Below are 15,762 nucleotides of genomic sequence, written 5' to 3'. Positions count from 1 at the left end.
GAGATGATTCTAACTTTAAATTACATAAATTGCCCCTGAAATAAGACTGAAAATCAGTGACCGGTCCTTAGCCGCATTTCATGCTTATCTACTCAAATATTGTGATGATGATATTTCACACTGTGTCATTCAGGTTCACACATTTACACACACTCAAAAATTAAGCATTGGATAATCTACTCATTGCTGATATACAGTTCTAAAATACTGAGATAACATAATATATTCTGATGCAACACACACACACATATAATGTAACGCTATTAATATTATTCAATCCCATTGTGGCTGTTGTGGATGGATGGATAACAATTAATGGGAAAGTCAGATGTATAATGAGAGGAAAATCTGGCCAATGATGATTCATATGTTACAAAATGTTAAAGCACATTTCCATTTTTTCCCATACTCCCACTGAACAGATGGAACATATTGGGGTAATATTCTGCCGAAGAGGTCAGTTAAATGTGTGATTCCCGTGATTGGGAATAACATAATTGTTATCCTGTTGCATGTCAGAGAAGAGCTCCGTGAGTCCTGTGTGGAGAAGAATGTGGTGTTTTCATCAAAAAGAGATATTTCTGCAAACAGTCATTTTGTTTTTCCTTTCAGTGCTGTTAATGTACTCTTTTATCTTTTTAAGGAATAGAAATATGTGTACTCATGCATTGCTACACTCTTAAAAATAAAGGTTCCAAAAGGTTGTTTTTGCAGCGATATCATAGAAGAACCATTTCTGTTTTCCCAGAGAACCTTACAGCGAACTGTTTTTAAAAGAACCATATTTTCTCTGTGTAAAGAATAATTTTATTTTGTGTATAGTGTGTGCAGTTTTAATTTTTATATGGTATTCAGAGCACAGTCTGTTGAGCTTTACCTTGCACAAATTTTGCCGCCCCTGCAGCTGAACATCAGTGATCTTACAGATTTGTTTTTCAAACAAAACATTTATTAACAAGTTTTATTACCTTTGATATTTAAATCTACTATAAAGTGACTGACTTTTTTGGTTACTGAAATGTTTTTTTGAAATTCTATAAGAAGTGTAATAGCTTTAAATAATTTTGTGTACTTTAGCCTTTTGGAGGCATTTAAGTGTTCATTAATCATGCAGTTTGCATCATAATTCCTGTTGTTCAATAGCACCGATGCTTGTATGTACTCATGTTTTTTCATAAATTATTCATGCTCAGCCTAGCAATCTAAATCTTAGCTTTATTTGCTTTCAAAACACTTTTTTTAGCTGATAAGTACATATGCAAAACAGAAAACGAAAGAAATTAATATTAGAATAACTTTACACACCAAATAATGCATCTATAACGGAGTCCCTTTTGTTTGTGAAATGCTGTATTACAAAGACCATAACTTGAATTATACCTTAAACCTTATTTTCTGCACCCAGAATGCATTTTTGTTTGTCTTGTTGATTTCGGACTGAGCGCAAAATCTCATGCACAGACATCCCACTCTTTGAGATTATGCAGACGGAAATTAGCATTTTTCAAATGACATCCCAGCTCAATTGGGAAAAGCCAGCCATGCAAATCACTTGTACGGTCATCTGCTGGTGACCTGCTGCGACAGGATTTATTGTCCAGTTATCCATAATGCATCCTTAGTCCTCAGTCCTTATTACAGTTTTTCAGTTACACAAATTGTGTGAATTGTTTTAAGGTGGGAGAAGGGATTTTATTAGCTGTCACCTTTTACTCAGTTCATTCTCTCTGCACTCTCTTTTTCAGTTAAACTTCATCCTGTTCGTGAATATCGTGCGAGTGCTCGCAACCAAGATCCGCGAGACCAACGCAGGCAGATACGATACTCGGAAACAGTACAGGTTTGTGCGTCCACTTCCACTGGTCAAAGTTTTTACGCATTCAAGTGCCTTGAAATTGTGAATTCCAGCCTGAATTGTCGGTGTCATTACAGTGGCATCGTCTCTGGTATCAGATTGCTGAGAGTGGAAGTTGTCCCTGCAGCAACTGTTTATTTCCTTATGTAATTTAGGCAAAACCTTTCATCTCACAGCTTGGAGGCAAAATTGCCTGTGGCTAAGAGATGCGATAACAAGCTTCCCTTCCTACGCCTACTCATTATGCGGTTTGATTCAGGTTGTGTTTTCCATCATTCCATAGTGTACTGAAATCAGTGTCGCATTTTAAAGCCACTGTATATCATAAATTTGATCTTCTTACATGTGGAAAAAAACATTTTTGGTTTCCATTTTTACCTGGCTTTGGATAAATGCTTTTAGATATAAAATGCACATTCGGGCTTTGGCATGTCAACATGTTATTCTGGATGCGCCCTAAAAGATTCCAGTTTGTAGCTAAACAATGCCAATGGATGTAATTTTGTGCCGCTAATAACAGTAATCAATTTGATCATTGCTGTATCCCCACTAATTAGTGGTATGCTGAGCCACAGGTGTCAGCTTGCACAGCTGGTAGGGCAGACATGAAGACACTGACAAGTCGTGTTTGCAAACATTAGCAAACAGTGCGTTATGCTAAGCCAAAGGGAGCCCTGGCTGATCCCTTGTCACAATCTGTAATAGAAATAAATCTGTAATGCGAACGACCTTGGTGTCACGGTGTGGTGCAGGCAGAAGGAGATGAGGAGTCCAAAGTTCCAATGCAAACGTTTACTTACAATAATGATACAAACAGGTACAGACAGGCAGAAGGTTCACACACACTTAGTACAACGGATCAAGACTGACTGAACAGAAGGGAACTAAATACAAACACATATGAACATTGATTGACAGAACACAGGTGATACGGATGAACTGATGATGACGACACGTGACATGAAGATAGGCAGACAACTCCAATGAATCCAATGAAATCAAACTAAACAGAACACAACTGTGATATATCTCCCCCCTCCCGGTAGGCGCCTCCTCGCGCCGTAGATAGACCAACTGCGGAGAGAGGGGACTCAGGAGGAGGATGAAGAGCAGGTGAGGGTAGACAGAAGGCAGGAGGGACCAGGGCGGAGCAGATGATGCAGGCTGTGCAGGCTGCCAGGGCAGAGACGAAGGAGAGAGGAGCCATGGTGGAAGCAGGGCTGATGACTCCAGGGGGCTGACTGAAGTGGGCAAAGCAGGTGGGAAAGGAGACCAGGGTGGAGCCGGAGAGCCGACGAGCCTAGGCGACGCTGAGGATCCAGCGGGTTCATGACGGCTGGCTCTGGTGACTGAAGTGGAGGCGGGGACACAGTAGGGCACGGTGGAGACAGAGGGAGTGAGGAACAAGGAGGAACAGGCCAACGGAGCCGGGGGGAAGAAGGGACGAGGCGTAGCCAGAGGAGTGCAGTCCAGAGGTGAGGGTAGGTCCAGAAGTGACCAAGGTGGATCTGGGGGGACAAGGGAGCCTGGCGGAACTGGTGAACTAATGGGCCACGGTGGAGCTGAGGAAGGTAGGAGCCAAGGTGGAGCTGATGGATTGATGGGCCGAGTTAGAGTCCTGGTTGAGTAGGTTGGAGGCGGAGACCGGGGATCCACCAACCAGGCTGGAGCTGCAGGCTGGCAGACCCATGGCGATTCCACCTCCCCGAAGGTGGTTTGAGGAACTGACAGGCAGTGGTGGAAGAAATGTTGAGAGGTGATAGATGAGAGAGGGAGGCTGGATGGGAGGAGATGGGAGAGAGAGGATTGGTGGGAATTCAGACACCGGTTTTGGCTCGGGGACAGACTCAGACGCAAGGACAGAAGACTCAGGCTCGTGGACAGAAGACTCAGGCTTGGGGACAGAAGACACATGCTCAGGGACAGAAGACTCCGTCTCGGCAGGACTGACGTGAAGCTCCAGCTCGGCAAGACTGACGTGAACAGTCTCTGGTTCGGCTGGTGGGAGGGGGGGAGAGGGAGGCTGGATGGGAGGAGGTGGGAGAGGGAGGCTGGGTGGGAATTCAGACACTGATTCTGGCTTGGGGACAGACTCAGACTCACGGACAGAAGACTCAGACTCACGGACAGAAGACTCAGACTCACGGATAGAAAACTCAGGCTCGTGGACAGAAGACACATTTTCTCAGGGACAGAAGACTCAGGCTCGGCAGGACTGACGTGAACATTCTCTGGTTCGGCGGGCATGATGTGAACAGTCTCTGGCTCGGCGGGCATGATGAGAACAGGCTCTGTCTCGGCGGGACGAGACTCTGGACGGGTGGTCTCGGCGGGACGAGACTCTGGACGGGCGGCCTCTATGGGAAGAGACTCTGGACGGGCGGTCTCGGGGGGAAGAGACTCTGGACAGGTGGTCTCGGTGCAATGAGACCTTGGAACAGGGACAGGAATAGGTATTGGCGTGGCGACGTCCATCCTGGCTGAAGACCACAAAAGTCCTTGGGTGTGGCTGGGTTCCTGATCGAGGCCTGACGCTCTCCAGACACCGGAGGACGGTCTCCTTCCAGTTCAGACGGGTGGTGTCAGGGAGGTCAAAGGGATTGTTGAATGTGGCCCCGATCAGGAACAAGGTCCTCAGGCTCTCATCGTCGAGGACGCTGGTGACGGCAAGGTAGAAAAAGTCCTTGGTAAAGGACAAAAAGTTTGGGTTCTCCAGAGCCATGGCGATAATTCTTGCCCTATCGTCCATTTTGGGCGCTCTGTTCTTCTGTCACGGTGTGGTGCAGGCAGAAGGAGATGAGGAGTCCAAAGTTCCAATGCAAATGTTTACTTACAATAATAATACAAACAGGCATAAGGTTCACACACACTTAGTACAACAGAGAACGGACCAAGACTGACTGAACAGGAGGGAACTAAATACAAACACAGATGAACATTGATTGACAGAAAACACATGTGAAACAGATGATGATGATGATTAACTAAACACAGGTGATATGGATGAACTTCTAATGATGATGAGTGTGACATGAAGATAGGCAGACAAGTCCAATGAAACCAAACTAAACAGAACCACAACTGTGACACTTGGCTTGTATGCTCGCATGTCACATCGTTTGACTGTTATTTGGTATGACACTCCCTTTACTGGAACACTTTGGTTGATCAAACTTACCCGGGCTTCAATTAAAAGAGGATTTACACCTCATGGTCTTCTAGCATTGCTCTTTTCCAGTTATTTTTCATGATTCTTTTCATGACTAATTTGCAAGACATTTTACCTGTCTTCCAGTGCAAGCAAGGCGTAGCCATTAAGATGTTGCGCTTGTCTTCGTTCATATTAAAGCCACACGGAGGCGTGTGGGTTGTCGTTCATAAAAATAGGATTAAAGACAAACTTTTTGAATTTATAATATCACAACTACGTCTCACGCTGTACTTGGCGTCAGAAACCTAACACAGATATCTCACAGGGATCAAAAAGTGTTAAGTGAAACTGTGCATTAATAGCGCTTAACAGGACAGTTTAGCCAAAAACTATATATCTGTCATCATTTACTCACTCTCATGTCATTCCAAATCTGTATGACTTTCTTTCTTCTGTTGAACACAAATGGAGATGTTAGATTGTTTACTGTTTTCACATGAAATTGAGTAGGGGACAGATGCTGACAATCTCCACAAATTACAACAATAACAACAACAACAACAAAAAAACACTATAAAAGTCAATTGTGTCCTATGTTCTTGGTGATCTGAAGCTGTATAACTTTGCAGTGGCGGGATGATTATCAGCAAATGATGTTTTCACTATCAGTTGGTTCCTGACACAAATCTACCATATAGTTTCAGAAGACTTAAAAATGTAGCACACAAGTCATATGGACTATTTTATGGTGCTTTTATGTCTTGAGGAGTTTAATAACATCTGTCCCTGTTGGAAAATAGAAGCCTAAAAATTCTGCCTAAAGATGCGATCACATTAGTGAAACTTTGCAGTAAAGTAGATCCATTGTCAATAGTATAGTGATGCATTAAAGGAATAGTTCACTCAAACATTTTAATTCTGTCATTAATTACTCACCCTCAAGAGACTTTTGTTCATCTTCGGAACACAAATGAAGATCTTTTTTTTTTTAAATAAGTTTCTGCCCCTCCATTCACAGCTATGCAACTACCACTTTGATGCTTCAATAAGAGATTGTAAAACTAATCCATATGAATTGAGCGGTTTAGTCCAAATTAGACTTGCTTGCTTTATATGATGAACAGATTTTAATTGAGGCTTTTTATTCACAAGAGCCAATGAGGTTCATTCTCGTGTGTTATGCATGCAGCACTTTGAGTTTCCGCAAGAACCAATGAGGTTCATTCTTGTGTTACACAGCACGTTTGAGCTTCCACAAGAACCAATGAGTGTGTTAGGTATTAGGTTTGTGAATAAAAGTCTAAATTAAATCAGTTCATCATATAAAGTTTGATATAAAGTTAAGTCCAAAATTTGGACTAAACCTCTCAATTCATAAGGATTAGTTTTGCAAACTTTTTGAAGCGTCAAAGTGGAAGTTGCGTAGCTGTCAATGGAGAGTACAGAAAGCTCTTTGATTTCATTCAAAAGATCTTTGTCATCTTCAGAAGATGAACGAAAGTCTTATGGGTTTGGAACGAAATGAGGACAGAGGTAATTTATGACAGAATTATTATTTTTTTGGGTGAACTAGAGTCACTTCCAAACCAGTAAATGAATGATTAGTAAATGAAGCAAATGTGCGTGTTCAAACTTGAATCCAATGGGAATTAGCATGAGGATTTTTTTTTTTGCCTCATTTCCCTAATGTGAAATTCCAGATCATGGAAATTGCTATTGAGATGAGAGTATTTCGCCCGCTGAATTTTGCAGTGCAGAGGTAAATGTGATTGCACCTTAATATCTGTTTTAGTGTTCCACAGAGAGAAGAAATTCATACAGGTTTGTAAGGTGTCATTAAATGACATATTTTTTTGGTGAACTTCCCTTTAACTGACAGAACATTTTAATTTCTATGTGTTCAGGAAGCTTGCCAAATCCACGCTTGTGTTGGTGTTGGTGTTTGGGGTGCACTACATTGTGTTTGTTGGAATGCCACACACCTTCGACGGTCTGGGCTGGGAGGTGCGGATGTATTGTGAGCTGTTCTTCAATTCTTTCCAGGTACTTGTAAACTATGTTTTTATTGCATGAATAGCTAATGTAATCAGTGATCTCTGCAAGTAAAGATTTATATGATTTTCTTTTGATAATCCAAAAATCATAAATTCAAATTTGTATTTTAGCATTATTTATATAAATGACGTGCATGTATTTTGCATGATTTCATATTGATTTGGAAGAAAGACTGAAAAAATAAGAAGGAAAAACAAGCCGCTGATGACAAGAATTTTTTTAAACTGCTCTGGCAATTAAACTTTTTTTTTTGCATTAAATAACTATCATAGAAGAAGATATATGTTCATAATAGAATGAAATATGAAATTAATGGTAATGTTCTCCTTGAAATTTGATGAACTTTGTTCATTTTTCACAAAAGCAAAGGAGAAAAATGTGGTTTCTTTGGGAAAATCACAGATTTTTAACCAAGGATATTTAACCAATTTACTATTAAATATAATTAAAAAGTAACAAAGGACCCACAGATATTGATGGGAGTTTTGCTGACACGAAGATGCTTGTTGTACAAACTGCAAGCAATAAAAATTTCAAGTAATGCGTAAGAGAAATAAATTGACAGGTCAATCCAATTCACAGCACTCTAAATGTGCTTGACATCTCATGACACAACGCATTGATTTTGTCTGAGATGTTCGGCTGTCTTAAATGACAGTTGCTAGTTAGGTTAAGAGGTCTTTTATCTGGATCTGGATCACATGACTCAAAGCATGTCCTTTACATCAAGAACAGATCACTTCCATGTCTACTTACAGTATCTTCAGAAACACAGCCACACACATTCACAGAACAAAATGTTGCTAGAACTGGGAAAATGCAAAAGCATTTAATTTATTTTTATATAAACTAAACAGGTGACCAGTGTCAACTGTAATTAATAAATACCTTTTATTTACTTACTAATTAAGATATCATCTGAATGGCCACCAAACTTACAAATGAATGTCTATATGTTTTTATCAGTCTTTCATCACTGTAGATTTGTCATCTGCCGCTTTAAAGAGCTTGAAAATTTAAAGCGGCAGACGACAAATCTACAGAGCGCTTGGAATAAACAGAGCATTATCGTTCGTTGGTGTGGACGCTAATATAGTTATCGTTATGGTTATCTTTATAGTAATCGTTCTTGATGAGATCGGGCCTTAAATATGAGCAATACTAATGGATTAGTAAGTCTTCTCTACTTCACGACCATCGATTCTGATTGGCTGTCAACGTTCATCAGCTCATTCAGCAAAAATCATTTGAAAGGGATTCCAACAATATTATTTCTCTGTGTGGTTATCGTGATAATTGTGGTGTGGACTCTTCTATTCTTTTATATTTAGAATGATTTTTAGAACTATATCTTTAATATTATCGTTATAGTTTTCGTCCTTGCTGTGGACAGGACTTTAGGAAGAGAGATCTGGAAAAAAAATCCCCGCTCAGCATTAAACTGTGACACATAACTCTTTCTGCATCATAAACTATATCTCAAATCATACAGCTTGAGAGCTGTGCTGTGACTATAAAGTTAAATATTAAGTGTCTTCAAAAAACAAATAGGTTTAAGAATAATTTGTGATTTTTGTGAAAAAAATTTTTTTACCTCAGTTAGCTGTTTGAGAAATTTGCTCTGTGTTGAGACAGCCTGTTGTTGCCCTTCTAACATCTGTTTCTGTTTTTAGGGCTTCTTTGTGTCTATCATTTACTGCTATTGTAATGGAGAGGTGAGGAATTGCAAAGCTGCTTTATAATCACAATAATTTGGGGAATATAGAGAGAATGTGCAGTTGCATTCTGTACTATATTGACATTTTAGCCAACGCAGTCTTATTTTCTTATAGCGTCAAACATTGTTTTTTGGAAAAGTGCACAGTTCAAGCCTGAAAATGGTTGCCATGTAACCAGGCCTGGACTGGGACTAAAAATCGGCCCGGGCATTTTGGCCCAGACTGGCACAAAGATCCCAGAGCTGCCAATTAAGCAAGACTAAACGAATGGGCTGCCGATGTACGAGTATTATGGGCCGTTTAGACCAAAAAATTTAATTTTTTTTAAAGAATGATTTGTAACGGCCCAAACAGCACGTCGGCCCACCGGGCATTTGGCCGGTATGCCCGATGCCCAGTCCAGCCCTGCCTGTCACATTTAAAGAATCAGTTTCTTGATTTGTACTGGTGATTTTGTGCACATTACACAAATAATCGTAAACCAGGTGCCCGCGACTCATTGCAGTGTGCCTGACAAGTGTACAGATGTTAAACTGGTCTTTAAGATCATCTGAAATCCCAGGGTGCTTCTCAAAAAGAGTAGGAGTATTAACCCTGGTATCCTGGCCAAATTTGCTCTTTGGCATCCATCCATCATAGCCTCCTACTCAGACCTTTTAAGCTGATTGGCTTCATCACTTGGCCTCCTCTCCACCAATAGCCGGTGTGTGGTGGGTGTTTGGCATGCTACGGCTGCCATCGCTTCATCTGGGCAGATGCTACAAACTGGACATCCCACCACCCACACTGTAAATGTAACAAATTGCTATTAATTTAAACATACTGCTGTTATGGTTGTTAAGTGCTTTAGCACAACAAATGTTAGTTTTAAACAGTCAGAAAAAGCTGTGGATGGAACAAGCATGGAGTTTTAAGGGTTAACCATTCCCACTGTCAGGGTAGGCTATTGTTCTTTAATCTGTTTTGCTCTGTCTAGTAGTTGTTGAATGCCAGAATTGTGGTGTGCAAAAAGAAGCATCTCCTTTTCAATTCCTGAGTGTGAATTTGAAATGAATTGGCCACACCCAGTGGAATGGCAGAAAGAGGAATTTACTGAACTATAATTCAAATTAATTCACTGCAGGTAATGCATTCTGGGAAATGAAGATTTGTTCACCCTGCACAAAAATGAATTTATTACATGTGAAAGATGACAATGAATGTCATCCATCCTTCTCTCTATCATTCTTTCTATCTGTAAGGTCAATTCGGGAATTTAACTGAAATTTAAAAAGAACTTTCAGTTCAATTTGACAGTTGTTCTCAATCACTTTGACACATTTTTCGAAACAGTCTTAATATTCTCTTAACTGTAAGTGCAATTGTAACATCTTTTTGCTGGAACATCAGAACTCTATTGCATGCCTGCAAAATGTAGTAACTCACCTATAACATTTAATACCTGCTTCAAAACCTAGTTATTGTGTCAGTAAGTAAATTGGCCAATGCCACCAAAATAAAAAGTGTTTTTGTCATCGTGTGAGCCACTCTGGTCAAAATGTTTAGATGTTCTTTTTGCCATGGAAATATTTGTTTTATACAAATTTCATGATTTTTCTACTTTTTGTTGACACTAACTGCTTTTTTACTACACAAGAATGTCAGTTTTGTCTAGCTGAATGCTCTTGTGTATCACACTGAGCTTTTTAGATACGGATTTCAATAGAAGGTAAACAATTTACTAGGAAAAGTCAAAACTGTAGTACACAAAAGAAAATGACCTTTTGTATTTATACAGTATTTATACAATTTATTTTTGTAGAAATTTGTTACAGTGTAAACTGAAAATTAACAATTCCTTGTTTACACACTTATAGTCTTCCCCTAACATCACCTCACATTCTTACTTATCTTCCAATTGCTCTTCCATGGCAAGCAACTGTGAATTTTCAGTTAACATGTAACACATTTCTACAAAAATAACACAAATGTAGCTGTTTAGGGTTGTGATATTCCTCTATGTTCAAAAATGGTAGCAATTGTGCTGAGCGAAACTCCATATATATGCTTCCTATTTCATTACAATGGCAGAACATTTGCCATGTTAGATATTTATGGAATATTCATGCTCATGGATGTCTGACAGGATTTTGATCACTGAAATGGATCATTTTGCACGTGATGGCTCACATGATGATTCACTGAGAATCAACTCATCAGTTTTGATCAAAAAGCCGTATGCATTTAGTTATTGTTCAAATTGTTGACAATTGTTCTCTCATTTTTACACATGCCAAAAACATGAGTTTTGCATAAATCAATAAGAAATTAATATCTGATGCAAACAAGAAACAAATTGTTTTGAGTAAAAATAAATTCTCATTTGATAATTGAGCCAAAGTAACTGAGAAAAACTGTAAAGCAGTAAGGCGTTCAGCCATGCTTTTTAAAGTCACCATGCATTTCAGCACCAACTGTTCTACATCATCTAACTCTTATCATCAGGTCCAGACTGAGATCAAGAAGACATGGACGCGGTGGAACCTAGCATTCGACTGGAAGGGCCCGGTGGTTTGCGGGAGCTACCGCTATGGCTCTGTATTAACTGGCCTCAACAATAGCACCAGCAGTCAATCCCAGCTCGCTGCCGGAGGCCCAAGCACCCGTTCCACCACACTCTTCTCCAGCCGAGTCTACCGCAGCAGGGGGGGGGCAACTATCAGCACACATGCCTCCTTGCCAGGCTATGTGCTCAATTCGGATGCTGACAGCTTGCCACCATCTATACCTGAGGAGCCGGAGGACAGTGCAAAACAGGTCGATGACATCCTGCTGAAGGAATCCCTGCCCACGAGGCCCAGCAGTGGCCTGGAGGATGACGAGGAAACTCTGTAGATAATGGTGCGGTGATAGTCAGCTAAATTGGGTGTAATAGCAGATATGGCATTTGTTAAAGAACAAAAATGACAGTACATCACCTGCAGCGCACACTCCACTGTGAATGGCAACAGCATCTCTACAATGGACACTTTCTGCTCAATCTGTGACACATAGGTTTTTTTTTTGACATATAGATTGATATGTTCATGGAAAGACAGCTCCACCCACCATGGCCCTGGAAATGCTGATGATGGATACCATTTTTTGTTGCCTCATGCAATTCTGAAACTGCCAAATGGACAATGTGAATGTTGGAGTTTTTTGATTTTCTATTACTCTGCCAACAATTTATTTTTGAATACTGGTTTCATTTGCGAAGAACCATGATGTCATCAAATGATTTATTTAAGTCAAAAGCATGAATTGTGTAGACTGTGGAGCAATGCTCAGGATAAATAATTGTATTAAGGTCTATGGTATTTTTTTTTGGGGGGGGGGGGGGGGGGGGGGGGGGGGTTGGGGGGGGTACAAAATGTACTTAAGTCTTACGTACTTCCTGTAATATTCCTTTCCAGAGGATGCATTTGAATTATTTAATAAAATTGATTTCAAATGCAAAAGAAAATCGGACAGTCTTGGATTTGTTTTTGAATGTTATGCAAAAGTTACTTTCACTTTATCAGAAGGTTCACTAGTAATGGACTAATCAGCTGTTTGCTCGAGATGAGGCTGGACTTTAGCTGCGTTCATTTTATGTCATCATTACCGTAATTACGGGATGGCAACCCTCTGTGTTCTACTCTGTGCTGTTAGCGTCTTCGGAATTATGCGTTTATGTGGCAACATATCAAAGCTAAATATGAATCTGCAGCGGTCACATGGTGCAAGTCAGAACTCAGAAAATTCAGAATTTACAAGCAATTATGAGTTCTACGAGGACGCGAGTGCTTTGTACAAGTTGGAATGACTGGTAGTTACAGTAATTACTGTATGGCGTGAATGCACCTTTTAGCAACAGGAAAGTGGGTGACTTTTTTTTCGTATCCTTTTTTTCCAACATAATTTATTGGAATAGAAAAATGCTGTTTTTAGAGTTATTCAAATAACAATATAATTTAGGCCTGGACAATCGACTTTAATCTAGCCTAATTTTGATGAACTGATATCCCAAGATCGATCCTTGTCTGCTGATTTCTGTTAATGCATAAACAAACCTTCACTAAAACATTTGTGAACATTTGTTCATCTGTCATTAAAAAGTTAATAACAGACACTGTTTAAATGTTTAAGTTTCAAAATATTGAAATTATAAATATAAATGTTAAAATATAAACATTAGAGAAAATTACAATAGTTTTGCAAGCCAAATCTATGAGGCTAAAAACAGTTATAGAGACTTATTCAGCCTATATTCGTTTTATTTTATCATATATTATAGAAAAACAGTGGCAGGAACATGCCAAGTAATTGCCTTGTCAGCTGAAACATGCTCTTATGAAAGGCATTGATTCGCCATGTTACTACAGCTTCACACAGAAAACAATTCAAGTAATGACAAAATAATTATGGACTCCTTGCATGCCTTGCACAAACGTCTCATTAATAGTCTGAGAGCCAATGTTTTAAAATAACCCATTTCATAAGTTTCTACTTATAGAAATGGGCATTGAGAAAAAGAAAATCATATAAGTGTGTTTTCTCCATGCATGCATGTATAAAAATGTGCATTCTGATCTATACCACTTCAAGCTGGAAACACTTTATAAATATGTAAACCTCTGGCATAGTTTAGCCCAAGACAAATGAATGTATGCATATATACCATTGCTTGATATGCTATAACAAGCCCTCTTGAGCCTAGTTATGTGGTAATGCCTTTTTTTTGGCATATAGCAACACTCTAGCAACCATCAAAAGCATCCTTGCAACATCCAAACAAACAAGCTGCCTAGCAAACTCCTAGCTACCAAAAATATTTAAAAACAATTTCATTTTTTTGTTGTCTCCTAAAAATCCTATAGACTTGAATTGTTAGAGGAAACCAAGCCATTTTTTTAGGAGCCAGAATATCAGTATGCCCTAGGAACCATTTATGAAATGCAAAGAAAATATGTAAGCAACCCCTCAGCAATCACCCACAGTATCATGGCATTTTTGCACCAATCAAATTTTCTTCAGTAAACAGCTGCTTTATTTTTCCTGTAGTTTATCTCCATAACAGCCACCCCACTGGCCCATTGCAAATCACTCCAAATCCTCAAATTGCCTGGCATATGTAGAAGAATGCAAATCAATTTGATAACAAAAATGACTGCAGAAAAGCTGCCGTTATGATACAAATTTCCCAATAAAAGATTATGTGGGGATGTTTCAAATACAAAAGCATTGCAATATTACAATTATTGATTTAGAACATTTTTCCCCTCATTTTTTTACCTAATGAGGAAGTACATAAGTGATAACTCAGAAAGAAATGGGTATTATTCACTCCCACAAGTAGCACAAACCATATCTACATGGGACAGGGTAATATGAGTCCTTATCACTCTAGTTTGCCAAAAGTTTTTAGACATAATTTAAAGTCTTTGTAACTGTTAGAAAGTGTTTACAGAACTAATTATGCAAATATTTTCTTAAAAGAATACCTTTTCAGTATTGCAGTAACTTTAAATAATGTTTTATGCAAGTAAATATAGATGCTTTAAATATCAGTTAAAGGAAAAATGTCACAAACTTTAGGGGGAAATCATTTGGATAACTTTAAATTTACATATGACCTTGAATGTCACTTTATAACAGCAATCAAATAAAAATGAAATATCTTAAGGATAGAACCAATTAATTGTTAGTCTGGGCATCATTGTGTTCATAACAAGAAGTCACATCATATCAAGAATTTCTCAGGAAATGTCTTCAGGTTTTCAAGAAACCTCTGCTAGCATAGAGACAGCTTGTCAGGTTTGGTTCTCCTGGGTTTAACTTCGAGCGATCAGACATGTCTCTCCTATTCCCTAAGGACCTTATCCTGCCCACTGACTGTGTGAACCTGCTAGAATTAGTGTGGGAATGAATGCTTCTGAGTCCTCTCTGCAATAACAGCAGGATCTTGTGCTAGAGTGTGCTCACAGTAACAACATTTATGAAGTCAAGCAGAACAAAATACTTCATGCCTTAAAGCCAATCTTGTGATATAAAGTGGAGGAACGAAAATGACTTACAATTAGTTTTCAAAAACATTCTGCAATAAGTTGACCTGTTTTGTTCAAAAAAAACATTGCATCATCAATGGTGCAATGCTTTACAGACTGAAAGCCTCGTGTTTCACAAATAAGAATACATTTGGAATTTCAGATCATTTGATCAATCCTGGGAGACATCTTTACACCACAAGAAAAAAAAAAAAAAAAAAATATATATATATATTTTGTGGCCATCCAATTTTAAATACAAGGAGCTAAACTTTGTAATTTATTTGAGTAGTTGTACTTGTATACCTCTACACACACACACACACACACACACACACACACACACACACACACACACACACACACACACACACACACACACACACACACACACACACACACGCACACAAACACGAACGAACACACACGAACGAACACACACACACACACACACACACGAACGAACACACACGAACGAACACACACACACACGCACACACACACGAACGAACACACACACACACACACACACACACACACACACACACACACACACACACACACACACACACACACACACACACACACACACACACATCTAACGTTATGTGCTCATTTTGTGGAATATCATTGGATTTACCTTATGGATTATTAAAGACTGTTAAGGCTGATTTATACTTCTGTGTTGGACCTACGCCGGAGCCTCTAGGCAGTTGGCTGTAGAAATGGTTTTCATTTATGCTGCCTTCCAGGCAGGTTTTTGAGCACGTAAATCACGACTTCAAACCACGACTCACGACTTTGTAGCATTTCAGGCCAGTCACGCCAAACTACCTGAGCGCAATATACATAGGCCTACTTACTGTTTCAGAGACACATAACATTGTAATACATAATCGTGTGTGTATTATTATCATTATTATATTATTATTACTT

At 39.3% G+C, this 15,762-nt stretch overlaps 1 protein-coding gene and 1 long non-coding RNA gene across 2 annotated transcripts in view; one reads left to right on the top strand and one right to left on the bottom strand.

The window, feature by feature from the left end:
* pth2ra (parathyroid hormone 2 receptor a) overlaps positions 1-12,115 on the top strand; it is a 71,169-nt gene extending 59,054 nt beyond the window's left edge. The window contains exons 10-13 of the mRNA XM_077215177.1: positions 1,746-1,840; positions 6,911-7,049; positions 8,735-8,776; positions 11,264-12,115. Of these exons, the coding sequence (XP_077071292.1) occupies positions 1,746-1,840; positions 6,911-7,049; positions 8,735-8,776; positions 11,264-11,653 (666 nt within the window). The 3' untranslated portion in view covers positions 11,654-12,115. The remainder of the gene's footprint in view (positions 1-1,745; positions 1,841-6,910; positions 7,050-8,734; positions 8,777-11,263) is intronic.
* LOC143723180 (uncharacterized) overlaps positions 1-15,762 on the bottom strand; it is a 292,525-nt gene that overhangs the window by 49,919 nt on the left and 226,844 nt on the right. The window lies entirely within an intron of this gene.

Source organism: Siphateles boraxobius, unplaced genomic scaffold, assembly GCF_051911475.1.
Source record: "Siphateles boraxobius isolate OS27281-9 unplaced genomic scaffold, OSU_SipBor_1 7, whole genome shotgun sequence".
Taxonomy (NCBI): Eukaryota; Metazoa; Chordata; class Actinopteri; order Cypriniformes; family Leuciscidae; genus Siphateles; species Siphateles boraxobius.
Note: the sequence above shows the minus strand (reverse complement) of the source record. Positions and strands in the feature narration are given on the sequence as shown.